The following is a 22,702-nucleotide window of genomic DNA, read 5'->3' as shown; positions in this document are numbered from 1 at the left end:
CTTCTCTCTCTCTCTCTCTCTTTTTTTTTTAAATAGAAATATAATATATTGCCTGGCACAGTAGCGCCTGTCTGTAATCCCAGTGGCTGTGGAGGCTGAGGCAAGAGGATCATGAGTTCAAAGCCACCCTCAACAATTTAGCGAGACACTGAGAACTCAGTGAGACCCTGTCTCTAAATAAAATATAAAAAGGGCTGGGGATGTAGCTCAGTGGTTAAGCATCCCTGGCTTCAATCCCAGTACAAAAAAAAAAAATTGAAATACACTACATACCTGGACAGTATATTAAACTTTGGTGAAACTTCAAATAATGAAGTTGTCTGGAATCCCAGTGACTTTGACCATCAGGCATAGGAAAGAAAATGGTGTGTGATAGATGAGAATAATTGGTGTCTCCTATTTGGCTCATATTTGAAGTTCTACTCAGGAAGAGATACTGGAAATAAAGTGTAAAAAAATGTATAGATTCTCTAACAGAAGAACTGAAGAAAATGAGTGTTGATGAGTTCTAACCTAGAGACCAACTTCTACCTATCTTGTGGTGCACAGATTCATATTTGGATACAAAAATATTTCCTCCAGAACCCAAACATAGTTCCTAGATGTATTCTGAATCTCCCTGTGTTATTTAGCATGTTAACTAGTTAGAAGGAAAACTGTCTTTCATAGCATAAAGGGTGAGAAAACAAGTTGGAAGAGGCCTGGAAAATATTGGACTGGGCCAGCCAGTTTGCTTCAAATGAACATATATTTAAAATGTTCTTCAGCCAAACAGTGGGAGAAGTAGTTTCAAGAAGAGCCAGGTTTCCAGTCATCCTGTTTCACACAGGTGGATATGAACGCACTCATGAATACTTCTTACCCCCTCTATTTAGTGTCTCACATTTGCCTTCTTGTTTAGAAGATGCACAACATGTTCCCAAGGCAACATGGTTTGACCTGGGTTTTAATTCTTTTTTTTTTTTCTGGCGGTATTTTCATTTATAAACTACAGTTGTATCAGAATTCTGTCTCTTGAAGCCATGTAGCCATCAGTCTCACTGTCTGTATGTATTTCCTTGTTCTTACAATGGTTCTTCTATTTGTACTGTGAGCTCACTTGAAAACATAAGCTGTGCTTATCTCCTCCAGGTGGACACACATCCTATTTTCTCTGCGTTCACTCTTGGAAGTCAGTTAACTTCCATGAAAAGCCATAAATTTTTATATCTTTGTTAATGTAATTCTTCAAAACCTTGAAATGAATTGTAAATAGCAAAAAAAAAAAAAAAAACCACGATACACCTCATGATAGATTCTGAGCATCAACATCATAATTAAAAGTCTTACAATGTCTGTTTCCTTTCATAACCAATGACAAGGCCTTGTCTCTGTCTCATCTTGCAGCCCCAACCTCTGCTCCCAAGGATTTGACAGTCATTACTCGGGAAGGCAAGCCTCGTGCTGTCATCGTGAGCTGGCAACCCCCCTTGGAAGCCAATGGGAAAATTACGGGTAAGCACCCACCTTTCTTTCCCTGTGTTGCCCTGGTCAGGCCTGCAATGGCTTACCCCCAGTGCTGCTCTTGCCTGTGTGCATTAGTTTCTCTGTCAGTATCCCAGTTCACTCCCTGGCCATGCCTGGCTGTCTCCTCCTGGCCCCCACAGTCTGGTCTGTAGCAGTCCTGAATGGTGCATGCAAATACACACACATGCACTTTTCCTTCCAGTTCCTATGTGAAAGACAGGTATTTCAATTAGGAGAGGCCTTTTGTTTTTTATTCTATGGAGCATTAATACAACCATCTTATGGAGTAAGCTGAGTATAGATGGCTGAAAGAAGCTGGGTTGTTTGGCAATTATGAAATACAAAAGATGCCTAATAACCATGTGTTTTTATACAGCACATGTGAAGGAGGTTTGTCTGGGGATTCTTAATTTCTCACTTAGCTTTTAGCTTCTTACTTAAATCATAAGGTTCAGAAAATACTTAATATTGACTGACAGAAATTGAACATAATGAATATTTCACAGTGACAGATTTTATTTTGCCAAATATTGCTGATAACATCAATGCCTAATTAAAGCATCCATTAGAAGCCTGTAATGTTAATTTAGTATGAAAAATATAATGGAGTTCTATCAAAGATTTTGCATTTAAATGATCACTTTAGGCTTTTAATAGATGTCTCCATAGCATATAATTATTATGAAAAATATTGTATAACTCAAAATGTGCACATTATAGTCTAATTAATTTGAACCATTGGGTTAGGAACACGTAAGAGTCACTCCTGTTTCTTCTTTTTTTGCATTCAAGAGGTAGATAGCGGTACCATAAATTAACAACATGATTCAGTCACTCTGTGATACAGAGATAAGCCGGGAAATTGCAGTTTCAGAAGGCACACTTACTTTATGTGAGTTACATTTTGATTTTTGCAAAATGAAAAGATAATGTGAAAATTCCACATGTGATTGAAATTTAAGTTGAAGATTTGTTTTCTCTAGGAAATGGCTCTTAGTGCAATAGCAAACAGAATTTTCATTTGAGCTGACAAATATGGAAAAAGAAGAGAGGCATAAAATCTCCCCCAAACCTTATATGTTCTGTTGTCAGTGTGCCAGGCCTTTTAAAACCAAGCCAGGATCATTCCAATTTTCTTTTATTCCCTCTCTCACTGCTATGATCTATTTTCATTGGTTCTGTCTCAGTACTTTTGTAGCTTTTGATTTATTTATATTTTGTTTCATCATAGTTATTTATAAGCATATTATAAATCAGTATATAATAAGTTTAAAAGAAAAAGTAGAATAGAAACTGTCTAAATAAAAGCAAGTTGTGATGAAAAAAAAATACACTTTTGGTAAAAAATAAAATGAGTCCTATTCTCCACTCATTAAAATTCTCCACTCTTATTTTAAAAATATTTTCAGATAGTCCATGTAAAGAATAGAATGTAGTTTCAACTCTAAAATAAAGTCTAATTTTGTATTTCTAGGGGGAATAATTGAAGTCTGGCTCATATGAAGAAATACAAATTAATCAAAGCAATAAAATTCTATATATTATTTTTTCAATGCATGTGAAAGCAACCTTGTCCACATACTTTATTTAGAGTTGTCTGTTCAGTTGTTCTCACCAATAAAAATCTGTATGTTCTCTCACAATGGAAAAACAAAAAATATGAGAGGTAATATGTTTTACCTTTAAAAACCCTGGTCATTTATTAAGACAAAATTATGATTATCAAATTGAGATGTTGACTCAGTTCAAAGGGAATAAACACAAAGAACCCTTAAGAGATCTTCTGTTTCATTCTTAATTTGGTTCATTCAAATTACTTCCAGAAAATAAGATGATAAAATATTCACAATATTAGACCACAAGGTTGAGGGCTCAGATTTGCTACACTCAGCTTTTAATAGAAATGCAAAGAAAAATATGAACTCTGTCCCTGTGTGGCTAGGCCATGTGTGCCTATAAGGGATGTGCTTTGAGTGACATTTGTTTCTGATTTTTTCCTAATTCCTTCATGTGGACAGCAGTAGAGCAGGTGGTTAAGAACCCAGCCTCCTAAGGGCAGTGATTGGATAGGCCATTTAACGTCTCTGAGGCTCTCTCTCACTTTATAAAATAAGGATAGAAATAGCACATCGTTCATAAAATTGTTATAATAATACAGTACAGAGAAAAATCCCTGATGCCCAGTGATACTCTAGCCGATACATTATTACATTAGTGATACATTATTCCAATTTGAAATCCATTCTAGAACAAGCCTTTACTACAGTGCTTTGCATAGAACCCAGACCATCATTTTATAAATATAACTACTTCAGAGAGATTAAAGAAGAAGTACAGAAGAGGAAATTCAGATAATTCCAGTATCTAAATTCCCTGATCATAATCTCACAACACCTACATTTTCAGAAGAGTGATTCAATATACATAAAGCATTTATTGCATGTTTAGCATCCTGCTAAACATTTTAGTATTGTTAAGTGATCACATATTCTCATTATTCCTTTTTAAAATGGTGATTAGGGTTTTCTGGGTACATAACTCATCTGAACTCAAATAACCAAGAAGTAGCAAACCTAAGATTATGAACTTGGGTCCTCAATGATTATACTGTGTTTTGCTCCAACTTATTATATTCTATTGTCCTAAATCAATGAATCTCAACCGAGTTTGAGTTTATTTTATCTGGGAAGAAATAGCATGGTATTTTTGAAAGCTTCTTGAATGGTTTGAATGTTGAGAGTTATAAAACATTGCTCTGAATAAATGCAGTGGCCGACACTGTTCAAGTCAAGGACAACCTAGGAGAGAGGAGGTAAGCCTTTCAGAGACTGTTTTCTTATCTGTGCAGGCTCCTGGCTGAGGCTCCACTGTTTTTCTGTGTTGTTTGCTGCTCTAGTTCAGTTCCTCTCCTTTTGAATGCTCTTTTCTCGTGACTTCCAAAAAATCATGTTCTTCCCACTTTCCAGACTAAAGCTTCTGTCAGTCTCATTTATGGACAGTGCTTCTCCCTGTTTTTTAAATGCTGCTTCCCTGATACAAGTCTTCTCATTCCCTTTGCTACTTTCTCTGGAGAATTGTCTATAGCAGAGTCCATTGTTAGTAAATACCCACTTGGATCTCTGAAATCTCTGTCTCCTTCCAAGAAGTTCTAAACACACACATCCAACTTCATATTAGGCATCTGCATGATCCTGTCTTATTGACTCCTCTTTCTCTTCCCGGATGTTTCTACTCTCATCTTCCTCTTTACTACCACCCACTACAACTGGCCAAATAATGTTATTATGTTCTATAGTAAGTTTAAGACCATCCACGATTGTGGGCCCCTCTGGGAAGTCAAATTGGAATCAAAAGTGTCAAATTCTCTCACCCCCATATTTTTAAAAAGCCTCCATGGTTTATTTGGTTGCAAGAGGTGAAAACTTGATTATCTTGACTTCTTCATCCCTTTCCTGTATAATCTTGAGAGAAAATGTAAATGCCTTTAGTCAGTGATGAAAGCTCCATGAGAACATATTTGGTTCAGCACTCTGTTCCCATCAGCAACATTCTTAGCCAGGCACGTCGGTGCACACCTGAAATCCCAGGATATAAGAGAAATATATGATTACAAGTTCAAAGCCAGCCTCAGCAACTTTGTGAGGCCCTAAGCATCTCGGCGATGCCCTGTCTGTGAAGAAAATATAAAAAGGGGCTGATAAGGTTGCTCAGCAGTTTAGCATCCCTGGGTTCAAATCCCCAGTACCAAAAAAAAAAAAAAAGAAGAAGAAGAAGAAGAAGCAAAACAAACAACACACACATTTTTGACCCATAGCAGGTAATTAATAAATGTTTGTTTGTTGGGTAGATCAATCACTGAATTCTAATTAAATATATTTTTTTTCTGTTTGATTTGAACAAAGTTCCTGTTATTCTAAGTAAGACACTTTGAGTAAGACACTTCCTGTGGGTTTAGTAATATTATAAAAAATAAGTAAATAAATAAATACATAAATAAATAGATTTGTAGTATTCAATATATAGTTACTATGTAGAAGATAATAAAAATAGAAACACTACATTACACTTTTAAAATACATTGTATTGCAACAACCTGTTTAAAGAGGAGGAAATGGAGACTTATTAGAATAAGCAAAGTTGCTCAGGTTGTACAACCAGTAAGTGGAAGAGCTATATAGCTTCAGGTCAGGTCTTCCCAAGTCCATAGCTTTCACCTTTTAACCATGGAAAAGGAAGAAATAGGACCTTCTTTCCTTATCTACCCACTTGTGAATAAAAATTTTAAAAAAAATAAGAAATAAAAACCAGCCCTCATTGGGTCGAACTCCTTATTGGCAGGAGTTGTGTTACATACCTTGGTCTCCCCAGTACATAGCAGTCCTCCTCATCCATGGAAGGGAATCAATATCACATAAGAAGAGTGGAAAGGAACAAAGAGAGGAGATATGGATTCGAACATATTCTGACATTTTGCTTCTGAAATTGCAACTTCCTCTTTGTATAAGTAAGGTCAAATGATGGATGTATGATGTTATATTTTTTACATATTAGGTAAATATGAAGCTAATATAGGAAAGTCTAGTTGGGTCAACAATCATAGAAGATCTTAAAAACTGTAGTATGGCCTAATATCTTATAATCTGGCCGAGTTGCAGTGCACAAGAGACAAAAATTAAGTAGAAAAAGAAAAAAAATGGAGAAATATATTGAATTAGGTACAGAAAAATAAGTATACAGCTACATAAAGTTACTGAGAATACAATGGTTTGCTCTAAACTGTGTGGTTTTATGGAAATCTGTAAGACTTTTTTTGTGGGGGAAGGTGGTACCGAGGATTGAACTCAGGGACACTTGACTACTAAGCCACATAGCCCTATTTTGTATTTTTCTTAGAGACAGGGTCTCACTGAGTTGGTTAGCATCTGGCTTTTGCTGAGGCTGGCTTTGAACTCTTGATCCTCCTGCCTCAGCCTCTCAAACTGCTGGGATTACAGGCATGCACCACTGAGCCTGGTGGAAATCTGTAAGATTTTAATGGTGAAATTAGTGTCTTATATCATACTTGCACCCGCGAGTGTAATGGTTTGCTTTCTCCAGAGCCATTTCTTAGAGTTGAATGATGGAATCAGTTGTAGTCTGTTTTATCCTTCATCTTCTCAAATTTAAAAAAGAAAAAGAGAGAGGGTAGGTTTCCCCACCAATATAGAACTGGCTCAGATACTAATTTGAAATTGTCAGAATTTAAATCTTAAATGTTCACCTTTAATTACTTGATTCCAGAACTGTCATTTTAAAATATATAAAGGAATAATTTTTACATAGATAAAATCACAGTGAAGGCAACTATTTTGTTCTCATTTGATAAATGGTGAAAATTGGGAATAAGTGTAATTGGCCTAGAATGAAAGCAGAGTTCTCCAGACTTGGAGTTGATCATACACTTAAAAAATTGCAGTAAGTGCCATGAATGTAAGACTTGGCTGTTATAGGCTACATAATTTCACTTAGTAAGTGAAGTTCAATATCTATTATGTGAAGACTATTTTATTAAGTTTTTTGAAGAATCAAAATGCAATATAAGATATGGCTCCTGAACTAAAGGAATAGTTTTTATCTTTTTGAAGAGATAAGAAATGCACATAATAAAAAAAATTAGTATTATTATTGCTAGTACCAGGTACTTATTTTCAACAAATATAGTTGTTTTTTTTTAAGGAGACTGCTCTGGACCAAAGAAAATGAGGATATTTTGTTGATATTGATGATGGCAACTGAGTTATAAATAAATGAGCAAAAGATAAGTGCTTTATCCAATGATATTTAACAGTCCCTTTTGAATTATAGCCTTCCAATTTTAATACTTACCAGAGGAAAAAATCAACTTCAGCATTTTAAAATTTTGTATCATTCTTTATATTGGCAAGACTTTGAACTTCTCTTGAGATCTCAAGCATCTTTTTTTTTTCAAATTCATTTATTTATTCTAACTTGTTATACAAGACAGCAGAATGCATTTTAAGACATTTTATTTGTGATATTGACATCATCAAAAATGTCACATATAGTAGTGATTCCTGGCCTTTCTTGATGATAAAAATTGTCCATCCAGATTACTGAGGTTATCCTAACCCGTTGTATTAGATATCCATTGCTTTGTAGCAATAGAACTACAAATTTAATAACTTAAAATAATATGTACTTGTTATCTCAGTTTTTGTGTGTCTATAATAGCATAATTTCACTAAGTGCTGTGCTTTAAAGTCTCTCACAAGGTAACCAACCAAGATATCTTCACTGCAGTCTCATCTTTGGTTTTACTGGAGAAATATTTTCTTTGAAACATATGTGGTTATGAACAAGAGTTACTTTCTTACTGACTGTTGGCCAGAAACTACCTTTTCTTCCTGCAAGTGGTCTTCTCCATTTAATGATTTGCTTTATCAAAACCAAGAGAGTAAAGAATGTAGAGTCTGCTAGCAAAAGTTCATAATCTTATATAACATAATCATGGAAAAGCTAGCCCATCACATTTGCTTTATCTGTTAGCTAGATGTAAGTCTTAGAACTCATCTAAACTTAGAAAGGATGACATAAGGATATGCATACCAGAGAACAGGAGAAATTGGGGACCATTGAAGACTGTTCACTACAAGTGTTAAATTTAAAAAAAACCCTATTATGGGGTCTATTTTTCATAAATCATAACCACTCTTCATATAATTCTTATGGTTCTGCAGATTTGGGAAACACCAAACTAAGGGGAAGATGAAGGCCAACATAAAATAGGTACAAGTTTGCAGCATTGGTCAGATTTGAAGAGAAATGGGCTTCTGGCTGTTTGAACTTCATAACTTTGCTTAACCCTCCAGAACCATAAGGAAGAAATATCTAGTTCACGGTCCAGGATGCGTGCCTTACACTAACATGTCATTCTATAAAGCACTATGGGATTAAGTGATGAGTGACACAAAATCATAAATGCTTTTATATAATATTTTTAAAAAGCTTATAGAAATTAATGTTTCTCAATTAATTTAATTAAACATTAAATTAATGTTTGAGGAAGGTTTCAATAGGTCCGATACAGCTTAAACTAGACTGAGGGATGAGTGTGAATTGGGCAGAGAAAGTAAAAGAACATGGAATGGTTCAAGAATAAGAGGGGAGAGAGAATAAGCGTGATATGCAGAACAGTGAGGGTGTGTGCTGAGATGGGGATTCCATTGCATGATTGGTCAGAAGGGAATGGGTGTGAGTCAGAGACCTCTGTGGAATAAGCATGCCAAAGCCCTCGGAGTGAAGGTTCTCAGTGCAGGTAGGAGACAGAGGGACTCAAAAGGAAAGAATTGGTAAACTCAAGGAAAACAGCTGTAAAAAAAAAATACTTACCAATAAATATTAAATGTGTAAGAATAGACCTAAGGACTTCTGTGGCCAATCCAGTGTCAATATCATTGCAGAATTTTGGCAGAAAGGGAGATCACTACCACATTCAGGTAGTAAAGGCATCTATGAGGAGCCCCTCTGAGCTGCCACCTGACAGTATAACATAAATATTATTAATTAATGCTTTTAAGTAGGAGCTAGCTCACAAATTGCCTAAGTCTAATGTTAGAATATGAATATTTTAGAGGGATACCTGGAGCATAGCAGACTATTTGACAGTACACAGTTAGCATTCAAGTCACTTAGCCCCTAATGCAGGGAATTAATGATACTATCACCTAGAGTTTATCCAGCAGTGTTTATTTATCTGTCTAGCTGGGCTGGAATATTGGAACTAGCATTAGATTTTTAGTATGGTGGTGGAGGCTAGCATTCCAACCCTTTTACCAGGTAACTACAGGTCAGCTTCATCATCTGTGAAACGAGAAAATACTGCCCTTGCCAACCTCACACAATCAGCAAAACAATCAAATATCATTTACTTTTATAACACTTCAAACAACTACAGCATACACTTTCCCATATATTTTTATTATTTAAGTGTAAAACAAAATAAGCATTATTTATTTTCATTACTGGACTGCTCCAAAAGTTATGCAAACTTGCTATCTCTCTTTACATTTTTATCATGCTTATATATTAGAACCAATAATCAGGATTTATGATAGCAGAAAGCACACATTTTTAAATATAGAAGATGTTTTATATTTCTAATGGCCTAATTCCATTTTCTGATTCTGTATTTTGAAGCAATTATTTATCTAATCCTTGCAATATGAAAAAAAATTACTTGTTAAAGTGAATGCTGTTGTTTAAAGATTGTGGATACATAATAATCATTGTCAATTATATTTGGGAAACATGAGTGCTGGAAGCAAAACGATAATATCTAGCCCATACACTAAACAAAGCTGCATTTGTAACAAAGCTGCATTTGTCTATTCATGCAGCTTACATCTTGTTTTATACTTTGGACAAGAACATACCCATCGATGACTGGATTATGGAAACAATCAGTGGTGACCGGCTTACTCATCAAATCATGGATCTCAACCTTGACACTATGTATTATTTCCGAATTCAAGCACGAAATGCAAAAGGAGTGGGGCCCCTCTCTGATCCCATCCTCTTCCGGACTCTGAAAGGTTTGAATCATTTCGTATCATGCCTTCCTTCTCTGGGGAATTCTGGAAAATGACCCTGTAGTTTGGGGGAGAAACTACCCAATGTCATTTCTGTTGGCAACATAGTTGCAGTGAACATTCAGAAAAATTTAGAAAGTATCTTTTATGCTCAAAGCCAATATGTCAAAGAAAAATATATCTTATTCTCACAACTCCTGCCATCACCACAAGGCAGACATATTTAGATTGATGTTTTTATTTACAATCCTTCTGGAATTTTGTATTGATTTCATGTACATTGGTTCTATTCAAAATATAATGAAACCCTTCAGCCATTATATGTAAGAGAATAAAAATTAAAATGCATTGAATTATGTGAATGCCAACTTTAAATATTTTCTTTCAGGAATTATCATACTTATATATTAAAGGGAATTTTGATGTGGCAAGGTAGAAAATTTCTAACAAAATGAATGTGTTTATTTTAAATTCCCAAAGTAGCAACAATTAAAAAAATCTTGTAATATGATTAGAAGAAACCTCCATATGTTTGTAAGAATATCCATAGCATATCAATTTAAAGATAGCTATATGTTCATATAGAAAAGGACTAAGGTCAAAGAATAGTGAATACATCAAAATAATTTTCATATAAGCCACAGTATTTTTAGACCACAATATATTTTTCCTCAGAAGCAAATGGTTTCAAGAGCCTCAATCATTTAACAACAGAAAATAATTTGAATGTTCCATAACTGATATTTAAAGATGTATACTTATGTCATGCTATGCACTATTTTAAGAAGCCTGCGCCTACATGTCCTGCAGAAAACTTGATAATATGTCATGGCATACAACTATGACTTTAAAACATGTAGCTAGTTGATATTTTCACCCATTTATTTGACATACTAAAAGAAATGTCCAAGAATAATTGTATGTTTCTCAATTCTCCTAGGAAGATAACCTAACAAATAGTGGACTTTTAAATTCTCCTGAGTGAGCTATTCAAAAGCTGGATTTTGGTAGGCGCTAGTCTGAAAGTTTGCCAAGAATATACAAACAAGCTTTCGACCTAAGCCTGCATGACAGTTCTTAATGATGGAGCAGAATTTAAGAGGGAGGTGGAAAAGAGAGGAGCTGATCTATGTCTACCTAGGTTTAGGAGGACTTCATGTCTAAATCAGGTTTTACTCCAAATGAGTGATTGAAAGGCAGCCAGTTATTCATTTTGTGGTAGCATAAAATGGTGCTCAATAATATTTTGCAAACGCTTCATCTTTATCTGTAGATGAGTGCCAAATTAATTTCATGCCCACAGTGTGTGCCAACTAAGAGATCTCAGGGAGGTTTTAAGATGACTTAAGTCATCCAAATGCAGTAAACAGCATCATGATGAGGTATTACAGGACACACGGGCCCACATTGATAACCAGTCTGCAGATTATGTAATGAATTTCAGTATTTCCTTTCTTGGCGTTTTCCCTAAGTGCCCTAAACTCATGTACAAAATTATTTTCAAAACTAAAAACAAATTTGGGAGTTTTTTGTATAACATATCATCTATAAGAACTGTGTTTCATACCTTGATTGTATGATTAATATTGTCTATTATAAACACCTTATGCTCAATAATAAATTTTTAAACACACATTACTTATATTGGAAATAAGTTTCTGATGTCTTAGGTGCACTTGAAAATATTGACATTGCCCATCTTCATCAATATTTGACCTCGTACTTGTATGCATCTTGCATGTCACTTTCAATGACAGGTGTTCTCAGACCAATAAATTGCTCATCGTGAGATTTAAAAACACAATAAACCAGATCTATACCAATGATATAAAATCATGCTATTGCTCTCTGATTTAAGATTTTCAATCCCCAAAGCTGCATTAAAACGTAAGTCCTCTATTCATCAGAATGTAACTTTGTTTGACAGAGAGAAAGGCTTAGAAGTTTGTGCAAAGCTCAGGAAACTCCCAGTAGCCTAACGGGTAATGGGCAAGTGTTTCATTGCAAATCATGCCCCAGGCAGGTGTCCACAAAACTCATTCTTTCATATTCAGTCTTTGCAAAACAAAAAATAGCAGCTTCTTCTACTGGAGATTAGAGTTTTATCTTTTTGGTATGAGCAACCAGCCTGAGAGGTTCAGAAAACTCCATCAGTAATCACTGATTAATTAAAAGGGAATTTATAATTAGGAAGGGATTATATTCCTCTACACTTATGTATATGCATACATGTGATATGTTTAACTCTTTAGAATGTTAATTAAAATAATCTTGGACTTGATTCTCTGACCAGATACCTCTCTTGCCCACATCCTTCCCCAGCTTCCATTAGGATAGACACACACCATGGAAACATTGAAAGCCATAGGTGTGTCTCTTGTGTCTCTCTGGTGTCTCCTTCCTCTGATTAAAATATGTGTCTCCATAATGGCCTCTCGGGGTAACAGGGAGGAAAGATGTTCCCAATGGAGTGAACCACAGAAAATTCTTATAGAGGAAGTGAGACATTTTCTGGACACAAAGGAGCAGAGTGTTCAGCAGTGAGACTCCCAAAGAATAATCTATTCTCTGGGCATCCTTAATCATTTTTCTGAAATGTGTCCCTCCCTCACTGAGTAATAAAACACACTATATTCTGTGTACCAGAATAGAAAAAGAAAAGGTTTAGTGTTCAAATTATTTTGTGACAAAATACATGATTTTCTGACATATGACATGAGCAATTAAAAATGCAAAGAACAAATCACAAGACTTTGAAGCCATTATTTATCTTAAATAAAAGAATTTGTTAGAATTCATTTGGGGGGCTGGGGATGTGGCTCAAGCGGTAGCGCGCTCACCTGGCATGTGTGCGCCCTGGGTTTGATCCTCAGCACCACTTACAAACAAAGATGTTGTGTCCGCCGAAAACTGAAAAATAAATATTAAAAAAATCCTCACTCTCTTAAAAAAAAAAAAAAAGAATTCATTTGGTCTCCATTGGGAAATACTCTTCAGTACTTAACCATGTTGGAAACATTCAAAATTTCTCAAGTTATACTCAGTTCAGCTTTGTTAACAGAGAAGCAAATCTAGAACAAATACATTTATTTATCACTTGTTAAGAATATCAGACTGTAGACAGTGTACTCAATGTGATTAATGATAAAGGAAGGAACAAAGTTTGGATTTGAGATACGGTTTGGTTTCCTTTCTCTCTTTTTTTCCTCCTGACATCATTCTGAATAGTTCTTCACTAAATACAATAAATTTATTAGGATTATTTCAGGAGTGTATCCTGCTCTGGACATCAAACCTGTACAGGTCACATACTGTATAGCTACTTACGACTCTAAAACATGCTACTTCTCCTTACTAGAGACCTGGAGTAATACAGCTTTTTTCCTCAAAGGCTCAAATTCCTTTTCTCCATATAGGATATATAATGCAATTGCCAGTCAAAAGCACCTGTCTTCAGCAACCCCATAACGCTGTAATAAAAGTATTTTGGGAAATCCTTAGTTTTCAATGGGAAATGGAAGAGAAAATCAAGATAAAAATTAAATTGTAATGATCTGTTTATAAAAGATTAAATCAGAGAGCCTGATGGATTTTTAAAAATTTTAAATTTTGAGAAGATATAAAGATGTTTATAAAACTCATTTAAAGCTTGCACGGAATACAGGATATTAAGCACCAGTCCTTGAGGGGGCATGAAGAAGAAGAGCCCTGCCCATCTACTATACAGTGTAGTTCTTATAGATAACAACACTGTATTGAGCACTTGAAATTTACTAAGAAGATAAAAATTTCATTGTATTCTTTCCACAGGGGAAAAAAAGAAAAAAAGAAAGGTGGTGGGAGGAAGTTTTGGGAGTTAAGGGATAGGTATGATGTCGTCACTGATGGTGATAGTGCATACTTTTCTCCAAACTCATAATTGTACACATTAAATATGTACAGCTTTTGGCTTTCAATCATATCTCAACAAAGTGTTTTCTGAAAAAATAAAGCTAGTAGCATCTTAGTCAAATAAACGTGTGTGTGTGTGTGTGTGTGTGTGTGTGTGTGTGTGTGTAATTTTCCAAAGAGGAATTTGGAATTCAAAGTCTATTACACATTGTTAACTTTTCATAGAATATGTGTACACATAATTTTAAGCTGAAGGAAGATGTAATTGATCTCTGGTTTCAGAATCTGTCCCAGGATGCATTAGACATAAGCCCTGTTCCTCTGAACGGGGATATCTTTCAACAGCATCATTATTTAAGTGTTTTGATTCTGTTGAACATTATTATTGAACAATTAAGTGTGCTCTTTGGTTTATAAACGGACCACGCCTGACGGATATCTGCTAAAGTATTTTTCAGACAATATTGATAGATTTGCTATGAGACTGCCGTACATAAAAGATAATAGGCTATGTTACATGCTATTATATGCCTATGATATTTTTCTCATGTAAACTTAATTGAGAGAAAAGCAAAGCAAATCAGCAACTATAGTATTCTACCCGTCAATTTTGAGTGGAATTGAGTTAAAATGCTCCAAAGCTCAAAGACAACCAAATATAGGTGAAATAACCAACTGATAAAGTTTTGTAAACAAAACTCTGCATTGGCTAAACACCATATCACAATTTTAAGAAATACTAGAAATTTGCCTTCTAATTTAATTTCATTTGATTGGGAGAAAAGCCACTTTTTAAAATCTTTGAGTTATTTTTAAATTTAAAAGACCATTATTATAAGTCACCTGAAGTTATAAGTGAATTAAGAGCTATCTTTACAAGATCTCAACATCTATTAAACCATTAATATGATTTCATATTGATGATATATCATTATTTTGCCCCATCCATTTAAGAATTGGCTAAGTTTTCTTTTAAAAAAATAACTTCAAACAGGAAATAGCTCTAGTAATTTTACTTAAAATATATGTGTGATAAACACTTGGTAACTGCATCTATTTTTTTACATTCAGTCCTAATTTCAATTCAACTTACATGATGATCCTTTGGAGTTTATGTTTAGTAGGATGTGACCAAATGAGATATTTTTAAAATCTATTTATGTAGTAAAATCATTATTTTCCTTTTTTTTCCTGTGACTGTTTAATTGATAAAATAATCACATATAACTTTGGATCTTTATCAATTGTATTTCAATAGGTCATTGACCTTGATATGTAAACTTGGGAACAAAACCGTTGATTTTGTACGTCAGCTTTCTTACTAGCAACTGTCAAAATCTAATAATATTCTTTCTTTCTTTCTTTCCCCACAGTGGAACACCCTGACAAGATGGCTAATGACCAAGGTATGGCGACTCAATCTGTCATTATTTCCTTCTTGCCTCAGTCCTATCTGTTGGAAGTGTCAGTCATTACTTTGCCTTCCTCTTTTCACCTGGACCATACACCTGATGAAGCAGACGTTGGGATGATGATTAATCTTGTTAATGAAGTTCTGCTTGGCTGAGGCTGCGGCTCTGATAGGGAAGATGTAAATTTTCTTGAGAGGAAATTGTTTTGTCTCTATTCTGAAGGACCAATTAAAATGTCAAGCTTCTTTGTATGAAATAAATTTTTAGTCCCTGTCTGCACTTCTGAATAATTCACATTAAGTATAATTAAGCTCAGCGTAATTTTCAAGCTGCTCTTGCACCCTTTCATGAGCTATGGAGGAAAGTTCGGTAGCGCTACATAAATCATATGTGCTTTTCCTCTGCATTGAGCTTCTTTTAATAAATAAAAGCAAAGTTGGGTCAACTTTTTTAGGCATTATCATTGTTCATTTTGAAGCCAGAAAGCTTTTCATTGCATGCACCAGATGCTGGCCTGACTTAGAGTATTTTCTGTTCCTTCGGCTGAAATTTGATTTGTATAGAGAAACAGGAGTGGGTTTACACAAAGGAAAATGGAGATAAATAAGAGTTATCCTTCAACTCAGAGGCAGATAAGAGTTTGCTATTAATATGATTGGTGGGTTGATTGACAAATTAGGATTCCACTATCTTTACACTGAAGATGATTAATAATCTGAGAAAGAACAAAATGAGTTGATGAGCTTCATTTTTCCCTCATGGATTGTTTTTTTTTTTAAGGGGGTGAGTTTGGACATACTAGCAACTGGTTATAATCATTATGGTCTATACTTATTGCTTCAGAGTCTACCATAGTTTGTGTCCTGCTTTGAACATCTACGCTTTGGATATCTCAGCCCAACTGACTTGCAAACATCACTTCTCATAAAGTACCATGTTGTGAAATTAGTGGAAAACATTCTTTTTTAACATGAATATTTCTAAACTCTTGACCAGTCTTAAATCTGGATATTGGCTCTCACGAACAGCAGAAGGCTGCTCACATTAGCAGGATTTTATTCAAAGATCCTATGTTTCAATTTTTTTCTGGATCTCTGTGACAGGCCTCTGTGTAATAGCACTGATTGAGGGTTCACATGTGGAAAAATAGAAATATCATGTTGCATGGAAATGCCTAACCAGGGTTACAATTTCATGCTGAGGCTGAGGTAGGAGGATGGCGAGTTCAAAGCCAGCCTCAGCAACTTAGCATGTGGCCCTAAGCAGCTCAGTGAGACTCTGTCTCTAAATAAAATATTTAAAAACAAAGGCTGGGGATGTGGCTCAGTGGTTAGGCCCCACTGGGTTCAATCCCTGGTACCAAAACAAAAGATTTCTGTTGGTCTAGCTGCTCCTTCTTGATTCCATTATTCTCTTAAGATCAATATCCACTAAATATTTATTAAAATACTATTTATGAACATAATTAATGAGTAATTTTCACTTAGTATATATTTACTTAGATAAATTAAATATCAGTGCTGGCCAAATCCAAACCTGGAATAATTAGTAGTAGCTGTTTCACTATTTCAATTAGAAAATAATTAAAACAACCTGTCATAAGTTTCTTCATAAAAAAATGGATTTGGAACATCCAGACAGATAATTCCTATGTTTTGAAATTATATTTAGAAAAAAAATTGATTCATATCTAGAAAAAAAATGGCAGCAATAACAAAAATTTAAAGAATCCCTGGCTTAAGTGATTACATGCTCAAATTTCTCAAGAAATAGGTTTCCAAATTATTTTTCTGGATAACTTTTCTTTGTTTTTGTTGTCATTTTTATTTGCCTATATTATTATTATTATTATTATTATTATTATTATTATTATTATTATTATTATTATTATTATTAGTGATAGAGTTTAAATCCAGGGCCTCATAAAGGCCAAGCATGCACTTCCCCTGGAGCTATACCCCCAGCCCCTGGTTAATGTTGTTTGAAGCTATCAAATATATATTTTGTAAATCAGGATAAATTATTTCCCCATCCATCTGACCACACACCCAGGTTTTACTTAGCTTCTCACATCTGCAGTGAAACCTGATCAGTTTTCAAAAGCAAAAGATCAAGAATCAGCTTTTCCCCTACCTAATATTATTTAGAAAGATGCTATCACATATTATGGCAGTTGGATGCCTCTTTCCATCACAGCTGGCCAAGTTGATAGGTTCTAAATTTTATGTCAAACTTGTGGAATTGAGAGGGACTGTTGACATATAATTTATGGTTATTAGTAACATCTTCAAATTCCTACAAAGAAGGTCTATAAAATTTGAACAGCACAAGCTTGTTGTGAACAAAATCAGTCTTCTGAGTTGATGACCAGGTGCTTATGATATAACCCAGATTAAAGATTCCTCCAAGAGAGATGAAGATAGTGGCAGCAGATTGTTTGGACTGCTCCCATTCCCAGCAAAAGTCAATCTGTGGAACGTGTTTCATCGTGCCCTCTGTTAGACCCACGTGGTCCCTTCCCATGGAAAAATGACCCCACTGTTACATTTCCTATAGGAGCTGAATTTCTTCTGAGAGAAAATTCTCTCTGAAAAAAATACTTGACACCTTGAGTCAGAGTTAACCTGAGAGAGATGAATCCTAAACAGAGAAGCAGGAGGTTAAATTTTACTTATGTGATAGAACATAAGAAAGTTTAGACTGCTCTAAAATGTGCCTTGGTAGATTCTTGTCAAAACTATCTCTCTTGGAACCTAAGAAATACTGTGAAGAACATAAACATGAAAATGAAATTCTATTGTATTTTCATCAGTTTTTATTTGGGGAATGTTTTCTTCTTCTGTTTAATAGTAATAACATAGAAATGGTAGACAACATGGAACTCTTCATCCCTTTGTGTAACTGCATATAAACTAATTATATCTAGCATTTTCTTAGTTTGCTAACCTAGATCTATCCTATAATACTCCCTTTTTTGCACTCTCCTCTCTTGTTCCTTGTCCTGATTATTTCTGGAGACTCTTCTAGGCACAATGGCCAATAAATATGATTTTAGTGATGAGCCCTAGAGTTTGACTTTCTGTCTGGTCAGATGGAAAGGAAATGGCTCAGGCTCTCTGAAGTGGGTGCAGATGGTAGGGCATAGCTGCACTTCCAGTGGTTTTTCTTTTTGCTTTCCACACTCTGATGAAAACTCAATTTGTCTGTACCAGAGTCTGTGTGCATGTTATGAAGTGTTAACATGAAGTCTCTTTATGCTCTTCGCACCAGTCACTATTCAAGGAGATTATTGGTTGATTCATTGAGTCCTCCTATCAGTGCTAAGGGAAATATTATGACCGTCTCCATTTGACCAACAAAGGAGCTCAAGCTCAGAGAGTTTAAATGACTTGCCTGTAGAAATACCCGGTGAGCACCAAGGCCCGATTCAGACCCAGGAAGCCAGGCTGTGAGCCATTTTTAATCACCTAGTGCCTTCATGGTGTATTTATTACAAGTACACACACACATTCAATACCTGTCTGTAAAGTTTCTGTATGTAAAGTTTTATGTATTGGCATTTCTCTCCTGTGAACTTTCCTTTCCCCATCTCTGAGAATGTCCTAAAAAAGAAAGCACACAGCTCCCAATTTGGGGTCTTCTTGTTGGTAGGAAGCCATGGCATGGAGTATATGACCTGGCACTTCTTTATCTCAGGAAACATAGGGATGGTGCTAATTCCACTCATAGGCAGCTTGCACTGTCCACAGGAATATGGAGTACTGTGTAGAATGAACAACACAAATCCTTGTTTAATTGGTCTGTCTTTGTTGCTTGCAGAAGGCCTCCTCTCTGTGGCAGACAGAGCAGCTCTCAAATGTTTCTTTTCTTTAATTTTTTAAAATTTGTATTAATTAGTTATTCAGGGCAGTATAATGCATTTATACACTTTGATATATCATACATAGATGGGTTATAATTTCTCATTTTTATGATTGTAGAATCACATTGGCCATGCAGTCATGTATATATGACTGTTTCATTCTACTATCCTTCCAACCCTCTTATCCACTCTCCTCCCCTCCCTTCACTTCCCTCTACCTAATCTAAGGTAAGTCTATTCTTCCCTAGTGCCCCCAACAACCAACACCTTATTGTGAATTAGCATACGCATATTAGAGAAAACATTGGGCCTTGGTATTTTGGGGATTGGCTTATTTCACTTAGCATGATATTCTCCAATTCCATCCATTTACTGGAAAATGCCATCATTTATTCTTTTTTAAAGTTGAGTAATAGTCCATTGACTATATATACCACATTTTCTTTATTGATTCATCTATTGAAGGACACCTAGGTTGGTTCCATAGTTTAGCTATTGTGAATGAGCTGCTATAAACATTAATGTGGCTGCATCGTTGTAGTATGATGATTTTAAATCTTTGGGTATAAACTGAGGAGTGAGATAGCTGGGTCAAATGGTGGTTCTATTCCCAGTTTTCTGAGGAATCTCCATACTGCTTTCCATTAGTGTTTCTTCTTAAATGGACACTATGACTCATTTAAACCTTAAATGTTTCCATAAAGGTCCTATGTCCAAATAAAGTCATTGGGGGCTAGAACATTAATATATGAATTTGGGAGGAAGACAAAATCCAGGATTCAGAACTTAAGTTCAAGTGAAAAGTTGTTCTTTCTTTCCTTCATTAATAATCTTCCTCATTTTTCAGATAAAGATGCAGAAAGTAAATGTTTTGCCCAAAGTCATACAAGAGTTGTTGGTAGAGTTGGAATCCACATGTTTCTTATGAATTCCTACCTTGTACAGTCTTCCCACTACACATTGTTGCTGTATTTATTTTTAAAAAATGGATTTGGAGTTTTTAACAGTTAGATTAAACTTCTCAGAGGTTATCATGGAAGCCTTTTAGAAAACCCCTTTGTTTGGAGGTTGCAGAGAAGGTTAGTTACAGCTGTGATATGTGACCACTTCTTAGAAGTGATTCCTGGATCGAACTTCTAAGGGACTATTTTTTTTTTTTGTATCTGTATATACTGTGTAACTCCCACTCCCAAATACTCCTCCACTTTGAGGTGTTATGTATAATAATTGGTATTTTGGTTGATGTCTGGGATTGCATAGGTATTTATTTCCACACTTGCCCACCATAGCAGTGGAGTAGGTGCTATGGCAATGATGGAGCACCTAGAGACCACAAGAATCTGCAAAATGATGTGTGTCATTACTGAGATGAATTAGAAAGAAAATGCTCATTTTCAGCACTCTCAAGTATCTTTCATTCTCTCTGGACTGGCAGAGGGGTGGCTGGCAACACTGGGCCTGGAGAAGAGGCACCCTTTCCTAGGCCACTTTATGGATCTAGATGAAGAAGGCACATGGGAACTGCCCTCCCAGCAGAGACCAGTGGAGGGCTTGCCAGTCCTCTCCAAATCTTGGTGATGGCTGCAGTGTGTGGCTTTCCCCACCAGCAATCACTGGGTATGTGCTCTTGGAGTCCTGGAATAGAGTCAGAGCACTTAAATTCTTGAATAGTTCCACCTCTGTTACCTGCTGTGTGCCTGTGGGCAGGAGCATTAACAGCATCCTCCCATATAAAATGGTTAATTTAGCCCAAATTATCTTTGGTTTCTTTAGAGATTTAAGAACACCCAAGTTTTAGGATTAGTATTAGAATTTAAAAAACAGGTATCACATCTTTACATAATATGGCAACTTGTGTTAATGGCTGTTAATGGCTTTCTCCTATGCATCAATCAGTCTTCTGAGTTAATTCTCATAAAAACCTTACAGGTGGAGAGAATGAGACCCAGAGAGGCCAAACCTGCTCGAATACTCACAGTATGTAGCTGGTTAGGCCTAGAGGAATACCCAGGCTACTTCACTGGCGGATCTTCACCACTGTATAATTTCTGGAAATGCAGTCCATTCCTTGGATTCTAAGAAAGTTAAACCTGCTGACCTTGTTGTGAAGGACTCTGTGGCTCCTCAATAGGACATGCAGGCCAAGTTCTTAACACTACACCTGTCATTTTACACCTCAGCAATTTTAATCTCATGAACAAACAGCATGTTAATTGTTTCCAATTTCAGGGAAAGAAGGTTCTCCCTGATCTAGTCAAGCTTAGAATTCAGTTAAATGTAATCCAGACTTGGTAGGGTTTGGATTACAACAGTTGGGCTGCTGTTTGAAAAATGGAAACCTTCAAGCACCCTCTGATGGGAATGTTTAATTGAAAATTAACACCGTTCTACCCAATGATTGTGCATAGTTTGAACTCCATTTATGATTTAATTGCTTGCTACAGCCACTTGAGAAAGCTCTCCTCACCTGTGCTCTCCTCAGGTCCAAAATTTTGCAGTTCTAGAAATTATGAGTGGTGAAAAAGGAGAGGTGGAAAATGAGTAATGTGCTTTTAATAGAGTGTTAAGTGCTTACCGTGTTCCCTGCAAGCAGTCAAGTGGCTGTTTAAGTCAACCTCTCAGGAGTTTTTAATGTTTTAATGGGTAACTTTGAAAGAATGAAAAATAATCAGTACTCATAGGAATGGATGTGATTTTAACCTTCTCAAAGCAGCAAAGTAGACATTTCTGTTTACAGATCCTCCAGTTAAGATTTCATGAGCAAGTTCCTTTGAGACCACTGCTGCTGGATGTCATTTCCCTGTTATAGACATTAGCCAACTACAAGGTCTTCCTAGCTTTATTTTCTGTCTACTTCTTTATTTTCAGTCCTGGGTTTTGCATTCTTGATTTTTTTTTTTTCCAAAACAGATCAGTCCCTGACATTTGCAGAATGAAGTCAGTTACTTGGCATCAGAACCCTGGTTACCTGACCACAAGTTCTCTATCCTGTTCTCAAAGCTGGTATATCCTTCCACATGTGCCAAAGTCTAATTATGAAAATTCACCAAACCCTCTAGAAAAGGTGCATTTTTTTCATGGCTCTATACTATAACTAGTACTGTGTCTCAGCCTTGAAAAAACTTTCCTATCTCAACGGAGTGAAGTTCTCATCTTTTAGACTCCCTTCCCAATGTTTTGTTTTCCAAGAAGCCTTTCTTAGATTTTTGATCTTTTATTCTTCTGTTTGCCCATAATATCCAACTCATTCTTCGCTATTTTTTCCCATTTCTTATAGTTTTATATTTATATTCTAGCTTAATAAGCAGATTTTAAATTTCCCAAGGACAGAGGAATGGTTGGATTCCCATTGTCACCTTCTAATCCCTGCCCAGTCTCTTATTTAGAGACTATTATATTATAATTACCCAATAGATGCTTGTTGAGTTGCATCATGACCCAGG

At 35.6% G+C, this 22,702-nt stretch overlaps 1 protein-coding gene across 7 annotated transcripts in view; it reads left to right on the top strand.

Moving 5' to 3' along the window:
* The window catches only part of Dcc (DCC netrin 1 receptor), a 1,068,266-nt gene that overhangs the window by 959,130 nt on the left and 86,434 nt on the right, over positions 1-22,702 (top strand). For all 7 annotated transcript variants that reach the window (XM_040273028.2, XM_040273020.2, XM_021725006.3 and 4 more), the window contains exons 19-21: positions 1,387-1,494; positions 9,903-10,097; positions 15,359-15,391. In XM_040273028.2, the coding sequence (XP_040128962.1) occupies positions 1,387-1,494; positions 9,903-10,097; positions 15,359-15,391 (336 nt within the window). The remainder of the gene's footprint in view (positions 1-1,386; positions 1,495-9,902; positions 10,098-15,358; positions 15,392-22,702) is intronic.

This window comes from Ictidomys tridecemlineatus, chromosome 13, assembly GCF_052094955.1.
Source record: "Ictidomys tridecemlineatus isolate mIctTri1 chromosome 13, mIctTri1.hap1, whole genome shotgun sequence".
Taxonomy (NCBI): Eukaryota; Metazoa; Chordata; class Mammalia; order Rodentia; family Sciuridae; genus Ictidomys; species Ictidomys tridecemlineatus.
Note: the sequence above shows the minus strand (reverse complement) of the source record. Positions and strands in the feature narration are given on the sequence as shown.